The sequence below is a fragment of the Dama dama genome, chromosome 18, assembly GCF_033118175.1.
Source record: "Dama dama isolate Ldn47 chromosome 18, ASM3311817v1, whole genome shotgun sequence".
Classification (NCBI taxonomy): Eukaryota; Metazoa; Chordata; class Mammalia; order Artiodactyla; family Cervidae; genus Dama; species Dama dama.
In genome coordinates this window covers 63,247,357-63,264,598 of record NC_083698.1, presented here as the reverse complement: position 1 = coordinate 63,264,598, position 17,242 = coordinate 63,247,357, and the positions used below count along the sequence as shown (strand labels likewise).

The 17,242-nt window shown below is 40.3% G+C and overlaps 1 protein-coding gene across 8 annotated transcripts in view; it reads left to right on the top strand.

The window, feature by feature from the left end:
* The window catches only part of PLEKHA8 (pleckstrin homology domain containing A8), a 59,939-nt gene that overhangs the window by 10,726 nt on the left and 31,971 nt on the right, over positions 1 to 17,242 (top strand). For 7 of the 8 annotated variants that reach the window (XR_009696689.1, XM_061165447.1, XM_061165440.1 and 4 more), the window contains exons 2-4: positions 12,527 to 12,643; positions 13,747 to 13,902; positions 15,438 to 15,562. Coding sequence is in view for 7 of the 8 variants with exons in the window: in XM_061165447.1 (XP_061021430.1) it covers positions 12,527 to 12,643; positions 13,747 to 13,902; positions 15,438 to 15,562 (398 nt within the window). In the remaining variant the exon portion in view is untranslated. Of the gene's footprint in view, positions 1 to 12,526; positions 12,644 to 13,746; positions 13,903 to 15,437; positions 15,563 to 17,242 lie in introns of those variants that run through there. The other variant, XM_061165446.1, reaches the window with a different exon arrangement.

Here is a 17,242-nt window from a genome sequence, read left to right as displayed (position 1 = left end):
GTTACAACTTTTCCTAGATAAATATGGAACCTGTTACAGAGAAGGTATTGTTACAGTTACTGTTATCATTTACAAGCTACTTTTAAAATGTACTGTAGCTGTGCTTTGTGTGTGTGTGTGTATTTGGGCTATTTAACAGTTTTCAAATTCCTGTAAGATAAACCTAGTTTATACCACATTTTTTCGATTTTTAGGCATTTTCCACATTCCAATAGTTCTGAAGCCAGGAAGCATCTGGGAATGAGATCATGTCATTGCTTAATGCGCAGGTTATTTTTTAGGTTTTTTTTTTATTGAAGGATAATTGCTTTACAGAATTTTGTTTTCTGTCAAATCTCAACGTGAATCAGCCATCGGTATACATATATCCTCTCTCTTTTGATCCTCCCTCCCATCTCCCACCACAACTCACCCCTCTCGATTGATACAGAGGCCCTGTTTAAGTTTCCTGAGCCATATAGCAAATTCCCATTCGCTATCTATTTTACATATGGTAATGTAAGTTTCCATGTTACTTTTTCCATACATCTCACCCTCTCCTTCCCTCTCCCCATGTCCATAAGCCTGTTCTCTATGTCTGTTTCTCCATTGCTACCCTGTAAATAAATTCTTAAGTACCATTTTTCTAGATTCTGTATATATGAGTTAGAATACGATATTTTTCTCTTTTTGACTCACTTCACTCTATATAGTAGGTTCTAGGTTCATCCACCTCATCAGAACTAACTCAAATGCATTCCTTTTTATGGCTGAGTAATATTCCATTGTGTATATATACCACAACTTCTTTATCCATTCATCTGTCAGTAGACATCTAGGTTGCTTCCGTGTGCTAGCTATTGTAAATAGTGCTGCAACGAACAATGGGATACATGTGTCTCTTTCAATTTTGGTTTCCTCAGGGTTATGCTTAGGAGATTGCTGGGTCATATGGTGGTTTTATTCCTAGTTTTTAAGGAATCTCCATACCATCTTCCATAGTGGAGTGGCTGTATCAATTTACATTTCAACCAACAGTGCAAGAGCATTCCCTTTTCTCCACACCCTCTCCAGCATTTATTGTTTGTAGACTTTTTGATGATGGCCATTCTGACTGGTGTGAGGTGATATCTCATTGTAGTTTAGATTTGTATTTCTCTAATAATGAGCAGTGTTGAGCATCTTTTCATGTGTTTGTTAGCCATCTGTATGTCTTCTTTGGAGAAATGTCTATTTAAGTCTTTTCCCCACTTTTTGATTGGGTTGTTTGTTTTTCTGGCATTGAGTTGTATGAGCTGCTTCTATATTTTGGAAATTAATCCTTTGTCAGCTGTTTTATTTGCTATTGTTTTCTCCCATTCTGGGGATTGTCTTTTCACCTTGCTTATAGTTTCCTTTCCTGTGAAAAAGCTTTTAAGTGTAATCAGGTCCCACTTGTTTACTATTGTTTTTATTTCCATTACTCTGGGAGGTGGATCATAGAGGATCTTGCTTTGATTTATGTCATCGAGTGTTCTGCCTATGTTTTCCTCTAAGAGTTTTATAGTTTCTGGTCTTACATTTAGGTCTTTACTCTATTTTGAGTTTATCTTTGTGTATGGTATTAGGAGGTGTTCTAATTTCATTCTTTTACATGTAGCTGTTCAGTTTTCCCAGCATGATTTATTGAAGAGGCTGTCTTTGCCCCATTGTATATTCTTGCCTCCTTTGTAAAATAAGGTACCCATAGGTACATGGGTTTATTTTCTGGCTTTATCTCCTGTTCCATTGGTCTGTGTTTTTGTTTTGTGCCAGGACCATACTGTCTTGATGACTGTAGCTTTGTAGTATAGTCCGAAGTCAGGAAGGTTGACTCCTCCAGCTCCATTCTTCTTTCTCAAGACTGCTTTGGCTATTTGGGGTCTTTTGTGTTTCCATATGAATTGGGAAATTTTTGTTTTAGTTCTGTGAAAAATATCATTTGATAGGCATCAAATTTGATAGGGATCGCATTGAATCTATAGATTACATTTGGTGCTATAGTCATTTTCACAATATTGATTCTTCCTACCCAGGAACATGGGATATCTCTTCATCTGTTTATGTCGTCTTTGATTTCTTTCATTAGTGTCTTATAACTTTCTGTGTACAGTTCTTTGGTCTCCTTAAGTAAGTTTATTCCTAGATATTTCTTTTTGTTGCAGTGGTGGATGGGAACGATTCCTTAATTTCTCTTTCTGATTTTTCATTGTTGGTATGTAGGAATGCAAGTGATTTCTGTGTATTGATTTTGTATCCTGCAGCTTTGCTAAATTCACTGAGTAGCTCTAGTAATTTTCTGATACTATCTTTAGAGTTTTCTATGTACAGTATCATGTCATCTGCAAACAGTGAAAGCTTTACTTCTTCTTTTCCAATCTGGATTCCTTTTATTTCTTTTTCTTCTCTGATTGCTGTAGCTAGGACTTCCAGAACTATGTTGAATAACAGTGGTGAAAGTGGACACCCTTTGTTCCTGATCTTTTGTTTCTGATCTTTTGTTCCTGGGGGAATGCTTTCAGTTTTTCACCATTGAGAATAATGTTTGCTGTAGCCTTATCATATATGTCCTTTACTATGTTGAGGTAGGTTCCTTCTATGCCCATTTTTTGAAGAGTTTTAATCATAAATGGGTGTTGAATTTTGTAAAAGGTTTTTTCTGCACCTATTGAGATTATTATATGGTTTTTATCTTTCAATTTGTTAATATGGTATATCACATTGATTTTGCATATATTGAAGAATCCTTGCATTCCTGGAATACACTCAACTTGATCATGATGTATGTGTTTTTTGTGTGTCATTGAATTCTGTTTGCTAAAATTTTGTTGAGGATTTTTGCATCTATATTCATCAGTGATACTGGCCTGTAGTTTTCATTTTTTGTGTTGTCTTTGTCCAGTTTTGATATCAGGGTGATGGTGGACTCATAGAATGAGTTTGGAAGTGTTCCTTCCTCTGCAGTTTTTTGAAAGAGTTTTAGAAGGATAGGCGTTAGCTCTTCTCTAAATGTTTGATAGAATTCTCCTGTGAAGCCATCTGGTCCTGAGCTTTTGTTTTGGGGGAGATGTTTGATCACAGCTTCAATTTCAGTGCTTGTAATTGGATTGTTCATGATTTCTATTTCTTCCTGGTTCATTCTTGGAAGATTGAACTTTTCTAAGAATCTGTCCATTTCTTCCAGGTTATCCATTTTATTGCCATATAGTTGTTCATAATAGTGTCTTAAAATTATTTGAATTTCTGCATTGTGTGTTGTAACCTCTCCTTTTTCATTTCTAATTTTGTTGATTTGATTCTTCTCTCTTTTTTTTCTTGATGAGTCTGGCTAAAGGCCTGTCAGTTTTGTTTATCTTCTCAAAGAACTAGCTTTTAGTTTTTTTAATCTTTACTATTGTTTCTCTCATTTCTTTTTCATTTATTTCTGCTCAGATCTTTGTGACATTTCCTTCTACTGATTTTGGGGTTTTTTGGTTCTTCTTTTTCCAGTTGTTTTAGGTGTAAAGTTAGGTTGTGTATTCAATGTTTTTCTTGTTTCTTGAGGTAGGATTGTATTGCTATAAACTTCCATCTTAGAACTGCTTTTGCTGCATCCCATAGGTTTTGAGTTGTCATGTTTTCATTGTCATTTGTTTCTAGAAATTTTTTTATTTCCCGTTTGATTTCTTCAGTGTTGTTCAATATCCATGTGTTTGTGTTTCTTACAGTTTTTTTCTTGTAATTGGTATCTAGTCTCATAGTGTTGTGGTCAGAGAAGATGTTTAATACAATTTCAATTTTCTTAAATTTCCTGAGGTTTGATTTGTGACCCAAAATGTGGTCTATCCTGGAGAATGTTCCATGTGTACTTGAGAAGAAGGTGTACTCTTTTGCATTTGGATGGAATATCCTGAAGATACCAATGAGATCCATCTCATCTTATGTATCTTTTAAGACTTGTGTTTCCTTATTAATTTTCTGATTTGATGATCTGTCCATTGGTGTGAGTGGGGTGTTAAAGTCTCCTACTATTATTGTGTTACTGTCAATTTCTCCTTTTATGTCTGTTAGTGTTTGTCTTACGTGTTGAGGTTCATTCTATATTGGGTGCATAGATATTTACAATTGTTATGTCTTCCTCTTGGATTGATCCCTTGATCATTATATAGTGTCCTTCCTTATCTCTTGTAATCTTCTTTATTTTAAGGTCTATTTTGTTTGATATGAGGATTGCTACTCCAGCTTTCTTTTGCTTCCTATTTGCATGAAGTATGTTTTTCCATCTTCTCACTTTCAGTCTATATGTGTCTTGAGGTCTGACGTGGGTTTCTTGTCGACAGCATATATATGGGTCTTATTTTTGTGTCCATTCAGCCAGTCTGTGTCTTTTGGTTGGAACATTTAATCCATTTACATTTAAAGTAACTCAATGGACATGGATTTGGGTGGACTCTGGGAGTTGGTGATGGACAGGGAGGCCTGGCGTGCTGCGGTTCATGGGGTCGCAAAGAGTCGGACATGAGTGAGCAACTGAACTGAACTGAACATTTAAAGTAATTATTGATATATATGTTCCTATTGCCATTTTCTTAATTGTTTGGGGTTGATTTTGTAGATCTTTTTTCTTCTCTTGTATTTCTTGGCTATATAAGTCCCTTTAACATTTGTTGTAAAACTGGTTTGGTGGTACATAATGCTGTTAACTTTTGCTTGTCTGAAAAACTTTATTTCTCCATCAATTTTGAATGAGATCCTCGCTGGGTACTGTAATCTTGGTTGTAGATTTTTTCCCTTTCAATACTTTAAATATATCCTGCCATTCCCTTCTAGCCTGCAGAGTTTCTGCTGAAAGATCGGCTGTTAAGCATATGGTGTTTCCCTTGTATGTCACTTGTTGCTTCTCCCTTGCTCCTGTTAATATTCTTTCTTTGTGTTTAGTCTTTGTTAGTTCAATTAACATGTGTCTTGGTGTGTTTCTTCTTTGGTTTATTGTGTATGGGACTCTTTGTGCCTCTTGGACTTGATTGACTATTTCCTTTTCCATGTTGGGAAAATTTTCAGCTATTATCTCTTCAAAAATTTTCTCATACCCTTTCTTTTTCTCTCCTTCTTCTGGGACCCCTATAATTCTAATGTTGGTGCGTTTGATATTGTCCCAGAGGTCTCTGAGACTATCCTCAGTTCTTTTCATTCTTTTTACTTTATTCTGCTCTTCTGAAGTTATTTCCACCATTTTAGCTTCCAGCTCACTGATTTGTTCTTCTGCTTCAGATATTCTGCTATTGATTCCTTCTGGAATATTTTTAATTTCAGTAATTGTGTTGTTTGTCTCTGTATGTTTATTCTTTAATCCTTCTAGGTCTTTTTGTTAATTGATTCTTGCATTTTCTCCATTTTGTTTCCAAGGTTTTTGATCATCTTTACTATCATCATTCTGAATTCTTTTTCAGGTAGTTTGCCTGTTTCCTCTTCATTTATTTGGACTTTTGTGTTTCTAGTTTGTTCCTTCATTGGTGTAGCATTTCTCTGCCTTTTCATTATTTTTTTTTTTAATTAATTGTGTTTGAGGTCTCCTTTTCCCAGGCTTCAAGGTTGGATTCTTTCTTCCTTTTGGTTTCTGCCCTCCTAAGGTTGGTTCAGTGGTTTGTGTAAGCTTCGTACAGGGTGAGATTTGTGCTGAGTTTTTGTTTGTTTTTCCTCTGATGGGCAAGGCTGAGTGAGGTGGTAATCCTGTCTGCTGATGATTGGGTTTGTATTTTGGTTTTGTTTGTTGTTTAGATGAGGCATCCTGCACCAGGGTGTTACTGGTGGTTGGGTGATGCTGGGTCTTGTATTCAAGGGGTTTTCTTTGTGTGAGTTCTCACTATTTGATGCTCCCTAGGGTTACTTCTCTGGTAGTCTTGGTCTTGGAGTCAATGCTCCCACTCCAAAGGCTCAGGGCTTGATCTCTTGTCAGGAATGAAGATTCCACAAGTGGTTTGTTATGGCATTAAGGGAGATTAAAACAAATATCCCAAAATGCAAAACCAAAGATGAACCCCAGACAAATGGCAGTTACAAAATCAGGTAAATAATAAATAAAATAATGGAATGTACACATATACATATACACCCATGAGCAAAGTGAAAACAGTCCAACAAAAATAAAGTACAGTAGATTGACCTGGCAAACAAAGTAAATAAAAAATTATACTTACTATTTAAGAACAAAACTAACTAAAGCACAGACTGGAAAACAAAACTAAAGCAAGGTGCCAAGTGGGGAATGAAGCAATGAAAATAAAACTAACAAATATGTTGAGAGGAAAGGAAAGAAAGAAAGAATAGATATGTGAAGTTAAATAGAGGTAGACGAAGAAGGTTTATATACATTAAAGATTAACTGCGAGAGGAAGAGAACAGGAAGAGAACAGAAGGCAAACAAAGGAGTAAATGTAGAAAAAGTATAATAGGTTTTTCCAGAAAAATTAAAAAATTAAAATTGTAAAAATGAGAAAAAAAAATGGAAGAAGAAAGAAAAAAGGGGAAAAAAAGGAAAACTCCACAGAACTGCAAAAGCCCAATCAATGTAGAGGCAGAGGCATATAGCAACAATAAAAAGTGTGACTGAATATACACATATACATATACACCTGTAAGCAAAATCAAAACAGTCCAACAAAAGTAAAGTAGAATAGATTGACCTGGCGAACAAAGGAAATAAAAAATTATATCTACCAGAACAAAACTAGCTAAAGCACAAACTGGAAAACAAAACTAGACCAAGGTGCCAATTGGGGAATAAAGCAATGAAAATAAAACTAACAAATATGTTGAAAGAAAAGGAAAGAAACAAACAATAGATATGCAAGTTAAGTATGGGTAGATAAAGAAGATTTATATACATTAAAGATTAACTGTGAGGGGAAAAGAACAGTAGGAAAAGCAAGCAAAGGAATAAATGTCTAAAAAATAATAATAGGTGTAAAAAATTAAAATTAAAGCGAAAAAGGAAAACTCTACAGAACTGCAAAAGCCCAATGTAGAGGCAGAGGTTTATAACAGCAGTAAAAAATGTGACTGAGAAAAAAACTCAAAAGCTTAATTAGATTTCATAGTGGCAATAAAATCGACAACTACAACAGAGGCGGGGGGGAAGGAAAACAAAAGAAAAAAAAATCCAAAGAATCTGCAGAGCAAGTCAAAACATAAAAATAATAAATGTTTTTCTTAAGTCACTGCTGTCAGAGTCCTTTCCCTCGCTGGGAGTCACAGTCCACCTCCCCTCCCTAGGATGCCCTCCAACACTGTGCTCATCTCTGGACCTGCAGCGGGGGCAGCTCAGATTCTAATCTGGTCCTCCTCCTCTGTATTCTTGCCTCCAATGTCCACATCTATCAGAACTAGCAGGTTTGCTTTTGTGAGAGCTTGCAATGATCTTTTATATATTCCATAGACACAGAGTCTGCCTAGTTGATCATGTGAATTTAATCTGCAGCTTATACAGCTTGTGGGAAAGTTTTGGGTCTTCTTCCTTAGCCACACTGCCCCTGGGTTTCAATCGTGATTTTATTTCCACCTCTGCATGTGGGTCATCCACTGGGGTTTGCTCCTGGGGCTGCCCTGGAGGACTTGGGTTTGGCCCTGTGAGGGCCAGGTGTGGAGGTGGTGCAGCTACTTGGGTTACAGGGGTTCTGGCAGACCAGGTTCTCAGGGGAGTTGCAGCTAGGGCAGCAGGAAATATAGTGCTCTAGAAGGGTATGGCAACCAGTTTTGGCCAATATGCTCCAGTAGTCTTGCTTGGAGAATCCCCCGCCCTGACAGAGAAGCCTGGCAGGCCACAGTCTACAGGGTCGCAAAGAGCTGGACACGACCACAGCGACTCAAGACTTTTTGCCTGTGGCAGCTCTGCCCAGTGAGAGTCAAGCGCGAAGGTGGCACAGCTGCTTGGCCTGCGGGGACCCTGGCGGCCAAGTGTGCAGGGACGCAGCCTGCCTCCGCCGCAGGAGTTTCGGCCCCGTCAGAGTCTTTCTTCGAGCCTCTTGTAGCTGGCCATAAAAAGGCGTCTCTGGCCAGTCCTTCTCCATAGCTCCTCCCATTCAGGCTCTGAGCAGACTCCCTCGCCTGGGCTCCTCTGTTGTCAGTGCGTCAGGCTCATAGAGGGGCCCCCTGGCTGGGGTCCTACTCTGGAGATTGACGCGTCAGGCACTTAAAGGGGCGCCCGGGGTGGTGGTGTGCACGTAGAGGGGCCCCCTGGCTGGGGTCTTACTCTGGAGATTGGTGAGTCAGGCACTTCAAGGGGTGCCCAGGGTGGTGGTCTGCACATAGAGGGCCCCCCTGGCTGGGGTCCTCCTCTGGAGATCAGCGAGTCAGGCACTTAAAGGGGCACCCAGGATGGTGTTCTGCTCTGTAGTTCAGTGCGTCGGGCGTTTGATGGTCCAGCCTCTCTATTGTTCAGCTGCCGATGCTGGCCTGTGGGGAGAGAGAGGCTGTGGAGATGGCACCACCCGCTATGCATGACTCAGCAATATTGCCTTGCTTCCATGGCTGCCAGGCTTTCCTCCACCGGCATTTCCCACCACGATCTCCTCCCTCACATCCCCTCGATCGGTCTCTCCGCAGTCAACAGCAGCCCTTGCCCTGGGGTTGCTTCACAGTCCCCAAACTCCAGCTCCCAGCTGCTGCGCCTTCCAGAGGGCCCTCCTCCCTGTCCGCAGTATGTATGGCTGTGGCAAGACTGTCTGATTCTCATTCCATTTAGGCCGCCACAGATCAACTGTTTCACTCTCAGCGTTAAATGTTTCTCCTCTGACTCAGACAGTTGCCCCCATGTGGGGATCGGACCCCTGTTTCAGTTCGCCCACCCCCCAAGGACAGGTTCAGTCCTACCAACAGTCCTGTTTTTCCCCCTAGTCCCTTCATCCTACCTAGTTTTGCGTGGTTCTGTATATTCTTTTCTGCTGGTCAGGTACTCCTGTCTGCTCTCAACTGGTGTTCTGCATGCACTTCTGTGTCTGAAGGTGTATTCCTGATGTATCTGTGGAGAGAGATGTACTTCATGTCCACCTACTCCTCCGCCATATTGTTCTTCCTAAGTTTTTTTTTTTAATTTAAGTGTAGTTGATTTACAAGGTGTTACTTTATCCATTCATCTGTTGATGGACATTTAGGTTGCTTCCATGTCTTGGCTATTGTAAGTAGTGCTACTGTGAACACAGGGCTGCATGTATCGTTTTGAATTAGAGTTTTTTCCAGATATATGCCCAGGAGTGGTTTTACTGGATCATGTAGTAACTCTTATTTTTAATTTTTTAAGGAACCTCCATACTGTTTTCCATAGTGACTATACCAATTTACATGCCCACCAACCCAGTGTAACAAGAGTTCCTTTTTCTCCACACCCTCTCCTGTCTACAGTTTATTATTTGTAGACTTTTTATTGATGGCCATTAAAGACAGGAGTGAAAAAGCTGGCTTAAAACTCAACATTCAGAAAACTAAGATCATGGCATCTGGTCCCATCACTTCATGGCAAGTAGATAGGGAAACAATGGAAACAGTGACAGACTATTTTCTTGGGCTCCAAAATTACTGCAGATGGTGACTGTAGCCATGAAATTAAAAGATGCTTGCTCCTTGGAAGAAAAGCTGTGACCAACCTAGACAGCATATTAAAAAGTAGAGACATTACTTTGCCGACAAAGGTCTGTCTAGTCAAAGCTATGGTTTTTCCAGTAGTCATGTATGAATGCGAGAGTTGGACTATAAAGAAAGCTGAGTGCCGAAGAATTGATGCTTTTGAACTGTGCTGTTGGAGAAGGCTCTTGAGAGTCCCTTGGACTGCATGGAGATCAAACCAGTCCATCCTAAAGGAAATCAGTCCTGAATATTCATTGGAAAGACTGATGCTGAAGCTGAAACTCCAGTACTTTGACCACCTGATGCGAAGAACTGACTCATTGGAAAAGATCCTGATGTTGGAAAAGATTGAGGGCAGGAGGAGAAGGGGACGACAGAGGATGAAATGGTTGGATGGCATCACCGACTTGATAGACATGAGTTTGAGCAAGCTCCAGGAGTTGATGATGGCAGGGAAGCCTGGCATGCTGCAGTCCATGGGGTCGCAAAGAGTCAGACACTACTAAGTGACTGAACTGATTCTGACCAGTGTGAGGTGATACCTCATTATTGTTTTGATTTGCATTTCTCTGATAATTAGTGATGTTGAGCATCTTTTCATGTGCCTGTTGGCCATCTATATGTCTTCTGTGCAGAAATGCCTGTTTAGGTCTTATGCCCATTTTTTGATTGGGTTGTTTGGTTTTTGTTGTTGAGTTGTATGAGCTATTTGTATATATTGGAAATTAAACCTTGTTAATCATATCATATGCCAATACTTCAGTTTATCTTAAAATTGATAGTATCTGATGGTTAATTTTTTGTGTCAACTCACCTGGGCCATGGAGTGCCCAGACATTTGACTAATCATTCTGGATGTGTTTGAGGGTATTTCTGGATGGGATTAACATTTGAATTGGTAAGCATAGTAAAGTAGATTGCTTTTCTTAACATGAATGGGTCCCATCCAAAGACCTAAATAGAACAAAAAGGAATAAGGGGTAATAACTCTTCCTGCTTGACTGTTGAGCTGGAACTTTGGTCTTTTCCTGTTTTTTCACTCTCACTGAAACATTGACTCTTCTTGGGTCTCAAGCCTCTTGACTTTGGACTGGAATTACAAGTTGGCTCTCCTGATTCTCTAGCTTGCTGACTGCAGATGTTGGAATTTCTTAGGCTCTGTAATGCGTGAGCAAATTCCTTATAATAAATTATGTGTAGATATGCCTACGTATTATTGGTTCTCTTTCTCTGGAGAATGAAGACTAATGTAGGTGAGGTCTGAAATTTGATAAAATATGATAATTGAGGGTACGTTGATTTCCCTCTAATTGAGAGTCATGGTGGTTTTGGAGAATGTTTCACACCGAACATAATCATGGAAGTTGAGTTGTAAGTGAGAAGATGCTACTGTTCTATACCAGGATAGCTTTCTGGCAATGGGGAGTCAGGGTTTGGGAGTTATTACACCAGGAGAGACAGTGTTAGAAAGACAGTTTTCTTCCCAGCTCTGTTGTATACTTCGTTTGTGACTTTAGGTAGGTCACTTAACCTGTCTGGGATTGGTTTCATTTTCTGTGAAAGAGCTGATTGAACTAGGTGATTTCAAAATCCTTTTTCATTTCTCAGAGTCTTAGCAGTTGATTCTTCTGTTTCAGTGAGGGGAGATGCGTAAGGTGTAAACAATGACTTGCAGAGGGCTACAGTATCACTAGTAGTATCCAACTCCTGGAGTGCTGATTGTATACTCAACAAGTCATAATCTCATGACCAGGTTGATTTCTTGAATTGTAATGTTTGTGTCAAGAACAGTAGCTTTCAGGTTTGTTTGCATATAATTTGAAACCAGGCCCAGGAAGCATCACCTTCTGAAACAAAATTTACAAGTTCATCCCAAGAGGTTTTCCATCCAGTAATTGACTTGTGTGGGTGTTGAGTTAAGGCCCTGGGACTCCTGACATCCAGTAAAGGGTCTAGGTGCTTCCCTGTCAGTGGTTCCCTGACATTACTATTTTGACATCAATAGGTGACTTACGTATTTACTTGGTGTGAATCTGTTCCCAAGAGCCCATCAGGTATGTACCTGAGCAGCCCTTGGGGCCCTGCCCGAAGTTCCTACCAACCTTCTCTCTGACTGTCTCAGTCATAGAAGAGTCCAGTGAGAGAAATGTATCCTTAAAGGGCTGTGGCATTTCAGAGAGAGAGAGAAAAAAAAATCTGACAGAGGAGACTGACAAGGCTTATGCAAGAGATAGTCAGGGATGACATTTTTAGGAAAAAGATCCAATTTGAGCGAAAACTCTGAAGCAGGAATACAGCAAGTTTGGTGTGACTAGAATATAGGTTGTGTAAGAGGACTAGATAAGATGTGAGTTTCCACTGAATATGATTTGTCCTGTGAAATTCTCTGAAGTAAAAATAGTTAAGCCCGTGAATGTTTTAAGATTATTACATTTCAGTGCATCAATACCAAACAGTAAATTAAAGTTATCTATTCCTAGAAATCATATGACCTTAGGCAGGCCTGTTAGGCAGCACTTTGTGTAATGTTGAAAGGTCAGTATAATCCTTTGTCTCATTTTGAGGTTCAGAATAATTTTTCTTAACCAGAGGGGAAGAGAGCACGTGTGTTAACAATAATGTTTGGAAAACAATAATCTTTAATCTTAGGAAAATTAAAAACCAAAGATTACTAGTACTGTATTGGAGAGAAAAAGGAATAAAAATCATCAGTAATCCCCTTACTTAGAGAATCATCGCTATATTTATTGCTGCTCCTTCCAGACTCCTATGCAAAAATGAAATCAAATATACATCTTTTCTAGCTTTTTTCCCTTAGAATTTTCCCCCAGAAGGTAAGTTCCTTGGGGCTGGAATCCAGCATCCTTTGTTAGGTCCTATTCTGTGTCCTGGGAAGCAGTAATTGAGACCATGCTCTTGCTTCTGTTTGCAGGTTGGCAGCCTCGGTGGTTCCTTCTCTGTGGGGGGATATTATCTTACTATGATTCTCCTGAAGATGCCTGGAAAGGTTGCAAAGGGAGCATCCAGATGGCAGTCTGTGAAATCCAAGGTGAGAAGCCAAGAAATTTGCAGGGTTTATTTTTCTTTCTGTTTCTCCCCCAAGATTAAAAAAAAAACAAAACACTGGTTTCTTAGGCCTTTCTGTGCTGCTTCCAAAGTATAGACAAAGATATATTATGTTACGTACCCCACCCCCCCCAAAAAAAACCTTGCAAGTAAGACCTAAAACTGCAGGCAGTTTTTACAAGAAGGTTGGTTAAGAGGTAGTGAAAATAAATGAGAGCAGTGTGTTTATTAATCACACATCTAGTACCATTTCACAGTCTCTTGCTCACCTGGCACTTGAGGCAATTTTCTAACCTTGTGTTTTTATTGCAACATCAGACACTTCTGTGTTTAGATCAGGACACGTACCTGCCTTCTCACCACCACCACCATACTCAAAACTAAACAAGCAAACACCTAACCGACCTACAAACAGCCTTTACTTCCTGGTTTTAGGAATCTTAGGATATGCTGGGAGGGTGTGGCTCAGAAACCGATTAGAACGGAATTAGGGGCCCAGGGTTTGGAGGGTGAAGGAGAGTGTGGCTTGCTTGTTTCTTCTCCTAAAGGCTTTAAGGGAATTGTCACATTTTTTACATAATGAGTGAAGGAAGGTAGAAAAGGGAAAGTGCTGTGTTCTTGATTGCTTTCCAGTTGTCACATTTTTAATATGACATGTAAAGGAAGGTAGAAGAGTAAAAATACTCTGTTTAATTGCTTTCCAGTACCCCAAGGAGATGAAGAGCACATCCTTACTTGTTTGCATCAAGCCATTTTGGCTGCAGAGCAGCATGCTTTACACACACACACACGCCAAAAGAGAGATTTTTCCTCTCTCCTCTTCTAAAAGATCCTGAGGAGATTTAAGTGCTTCTTTTTTAGGCCAAAGTCTTGGTGAGACCTTGGAGCCAATTGCAGAGTGTTCCTTCTTCATCAACAGAGACCTCTAGGAAGAGATAAATAAACCAGAATTTGTGAGGGCTGGCATCCTCTTTTGGAAGAAGTCCTCAGTGACTGGCCCCAGTAAAGCTGAGGAGTTTGGGTAGAGTGGAGGCTACCCAGACAGGGCTCTTCTGGGTTTCTGACCTCCCTCTGCCTTGCTCCCAGTTCATTCTGTAGATAACACACGCATGGATCTGATCATCCCTGGGGAACAATATTTCTACCTGAAGGCCAGAAGTGTGGCTGAGAGACAGCGGTGGCTGGTAGCCTTGGGGTCAGCCAAGGCTTGCCTGACAGACAGTAGGACCCAGAAGGAGAAAGGCAAGTATTGATTGTCCTCTGGCCTGGGAACCCTGGGAGTTACCTGGTGGCATCTCTGGGTTCCCGTATTTGTTATCTTGCTTCTGACCACCTAGCCACAGCCAGCTTTTTATGTCATGTAGGTGCTGTACATCTCAGTGGAACTTAAACAATCTATACCTGACTCTTCTCTCCTAGCATGTCATAGTAGAAAGAGGGTAGGTTTTGGAGCCAGACACAACTGGGTTCAAATCATGGCTTTGTAGGGTACTGGCTTTGTGACCTCGGCATAGGACCTCTCTCATTTTCAGTTTCCTTATGTTTTAGGAAGAGGTAATTACCTACCTTACAAGAATTACCATGAGGATCAGTGATGATATAAAACTGCCTAGTACCTTGTCTGGCACAAAGGTCACTTTTGGTAAAGGGTAACTGAGCCAGAGGAAGCCTTGGATCTGAGTGTTTGTTACAGTAGCACCCCACTTACCCCTCCTTTTTCCTGGGGTGGATGGCTGCTTAATTGTCAGGTTCCTGCTGCTTAATGCTCATTAACTCAACATCATTAGGTCTCCTGAGAACCGTGACATGACTTTCTATTTGTCCTGGGTCACAAGTGCCTGAGCTTACTGCCTGAGCTCTGCCTTCCGACCTTGCATCCCCAAATGTACACCTGGAAAGATTGGTAGGAGAGAGAGGGGCCTCTGGGAAAAGTGTTTCAGGGACCTTTCTTTTGGCACATAATGGCAGATGTGCTTCACTTTTGAGGTAGGCACAGTAAGATGGCCTCTTGGTTGGTTTTTAATGCTAAAATACTGGATCTAGCAGATCTTCCAGACCCAGGAATCAAACTGGGGTCTCCTGCATTGTAGGCCGATTCTTTACCAGCTGAGCTACAAGGGAAGCCCTTTTAATGCTAAGTCAAAAGCAAATTCTTGACTCTGTGAGCTCTGACTCATGTCAGGTAGAATGTGCCGGCTTTTTCACAGAGAACAAAACAGGCAGTAATGACTGTAGCCGAGCCCTTGGTGCCAGGGTGGATGGAGTGCCGAACTAATGAAAACGCAGTAGGTGTGCAGAGGGTGCCATTTGCCTCTCCAGGCAGCATGCTGGACCAGTCCTCTGATTCATGAGCTGTCTTATTAGTGGTCATTGCATGTTACAGACCACTGCTTCCCAGTTTTGAGCACCATGTTAGCAGGTAGATAGGTGTGACCCCATTTTACAGATAGAAAAACTGTGGCAGAACTGAGATCAAAACTCTGAACCTTTGACTCTGTTCCCAGTTCTGACACAAGTGAATCAGAGGTATATGTCTCCTTCCTGAACTGGTGATTAGTAAATATGTTGGGTCAAGAAATAGTGTAGATTACTTCAGAAGGCTAGGAATCTCCTTTTTCTGTTTTTCTTGTTCCCATAACTTCAGTTATATAGTATCTGTAGCCCATAATATAAACATCTGACTTTAAAACATAGATTATATTTTATCTGTATAGTATACCAACTAGTATATCAGTTATTTATTCTGATAATTACATTTTCATCATTTTGTTATTTAGAATTTGCTGAAAACACTGAAAACTTGAAAACCAAAATGTCAGAGCTAAGACTCTACTGTGATCTTCTTGTTCAGCAAGTAGATAAAACAAAAGAAGTGACCACAACTGGCGTGTCCAGTTCTGAGGTAAAATACCATTCGTCTTTGAAAAGTAGCACCAGATGTTGCTTACCCGTGATGCATATTCTTACATAATCCATACCGTGGAATATACTGTTTTTCACAGAAAAAAAGTGATAGACTTAAACAAAGAGAAGAAATGTATGCATTTCAGCATATGGAAGCATATAGTTTTCCTTCCTGGGAAGAATTCAGGATTAATTGATAACATTTGGAACTTTTAACTTTAGTACTAGTGTACTAGAATACGTGTCTTCTCAGTTTGCATAACTTTTAAAAATACAGCCTTAACTGTCTAACAGCGCTGTTTCTGTACTATTGATGTGGCTCCTAAGATGACAGCATCTTGCATGTCAGTTATGCGTATCTGTCACCTCTGTTGAGACTGTAACAGGATTTATTTCACCATGGTAGATGTTCTGCTTTAGTATAGACTAGCGTTTTCAGAGATAGAGACACAGCTTTATTTCTCTCCATCGTCAGCAAGGATTGAAATCTTTATCACTTATTAATGAAATTGTTATTTTCTCATTCTAAAACATATATTAAAAGATGTATCTGGTGTTAATCTGTGTATTGAATGGTTCACGTTAGCCAGAGAGAGGTCTCTGCTCTGCTCTCAAAGAAGTTATCTGAGAAACGGTGCCTACGAAAATGAATCTGCAGATTATCATTACTTAGGTAATATAGCACTATGCTACTAATAGTATATGTGCTCTAAGTTTTTCTAATAAAAGTGTTTTAGCTCACTTTCATTCACTCTTTGGGGTGGGGGGATCTCTCTTACTAATTTAGCGTGTTGTGTACAAGACACTATGCAGAGGGAGGGCCACCAAAACATTTCAGTCCTGCTTTTGGGATGTTAGAACCAAGAGCAGTGATTCTCCAGCCAGAGCAGTTTGCGCCTCAGGAGACATTGGGCCATGGCTGAGACAGTTTCGGTTGTCACTACTGAGGGAGTGCTGTTGGCATCTAAGGGAGAGAGGTCAGATGGCCAGATGCTGCTTAATATCTGGAAGGGACAGGAGAGCCACTCCCCCTCCATCTCCTCCTCCAATAATTAGCCAGCCCCAAATGCCAGTGGAGCCAAGAAGAGAAGCCCTGGTCTAGAGGGAAAGAAGAGAGTGAATGCAGCAACTTTTAATTCAGAAGTGTTTATAGTAAGTGTTTAATTCAAAAGTGTTTGTATTAGTAATAAGTGTTTATAGTAAGTGCCTTGGAAACTTGCTAATGAAACTGTGGCTATGGCGTTGTGATTTATTGTTGTTGTTCAGCTGCTAAGTCATATCTGACTCTTTGTGATCCCATGGACTGCAGCATGCCAGGCTCCTCAGTCCTTCAGTATCTCCCGGAGTTTGCTCAAATTCATGCCCATTGAGTTGGTGATGCTATCTCACCATCTCATTCTCTGCCACTTCCTTTTCCTTTTACCTTTAATCTTTCCCATCATCGGGGTCTTTTCCGGTGAGTCAGCTCTTTTACGTCAGGTGGCCAAAGTATTGGAGCTTCAGCTTCAGCATCAGCCCTTCCAATGAACATTTAGAGTTGATTTCCTTTGAGATTAACTGGTTTGATATCCTCCCTGCAGTCCAAGGGGCTCTCAAGAGTCTTCTCCGGCACCACAATTTGAAGGCATCAATTCTGATGCCTTCAGCTTTCTTTAAGGTCCAACTTTCACATCTATAC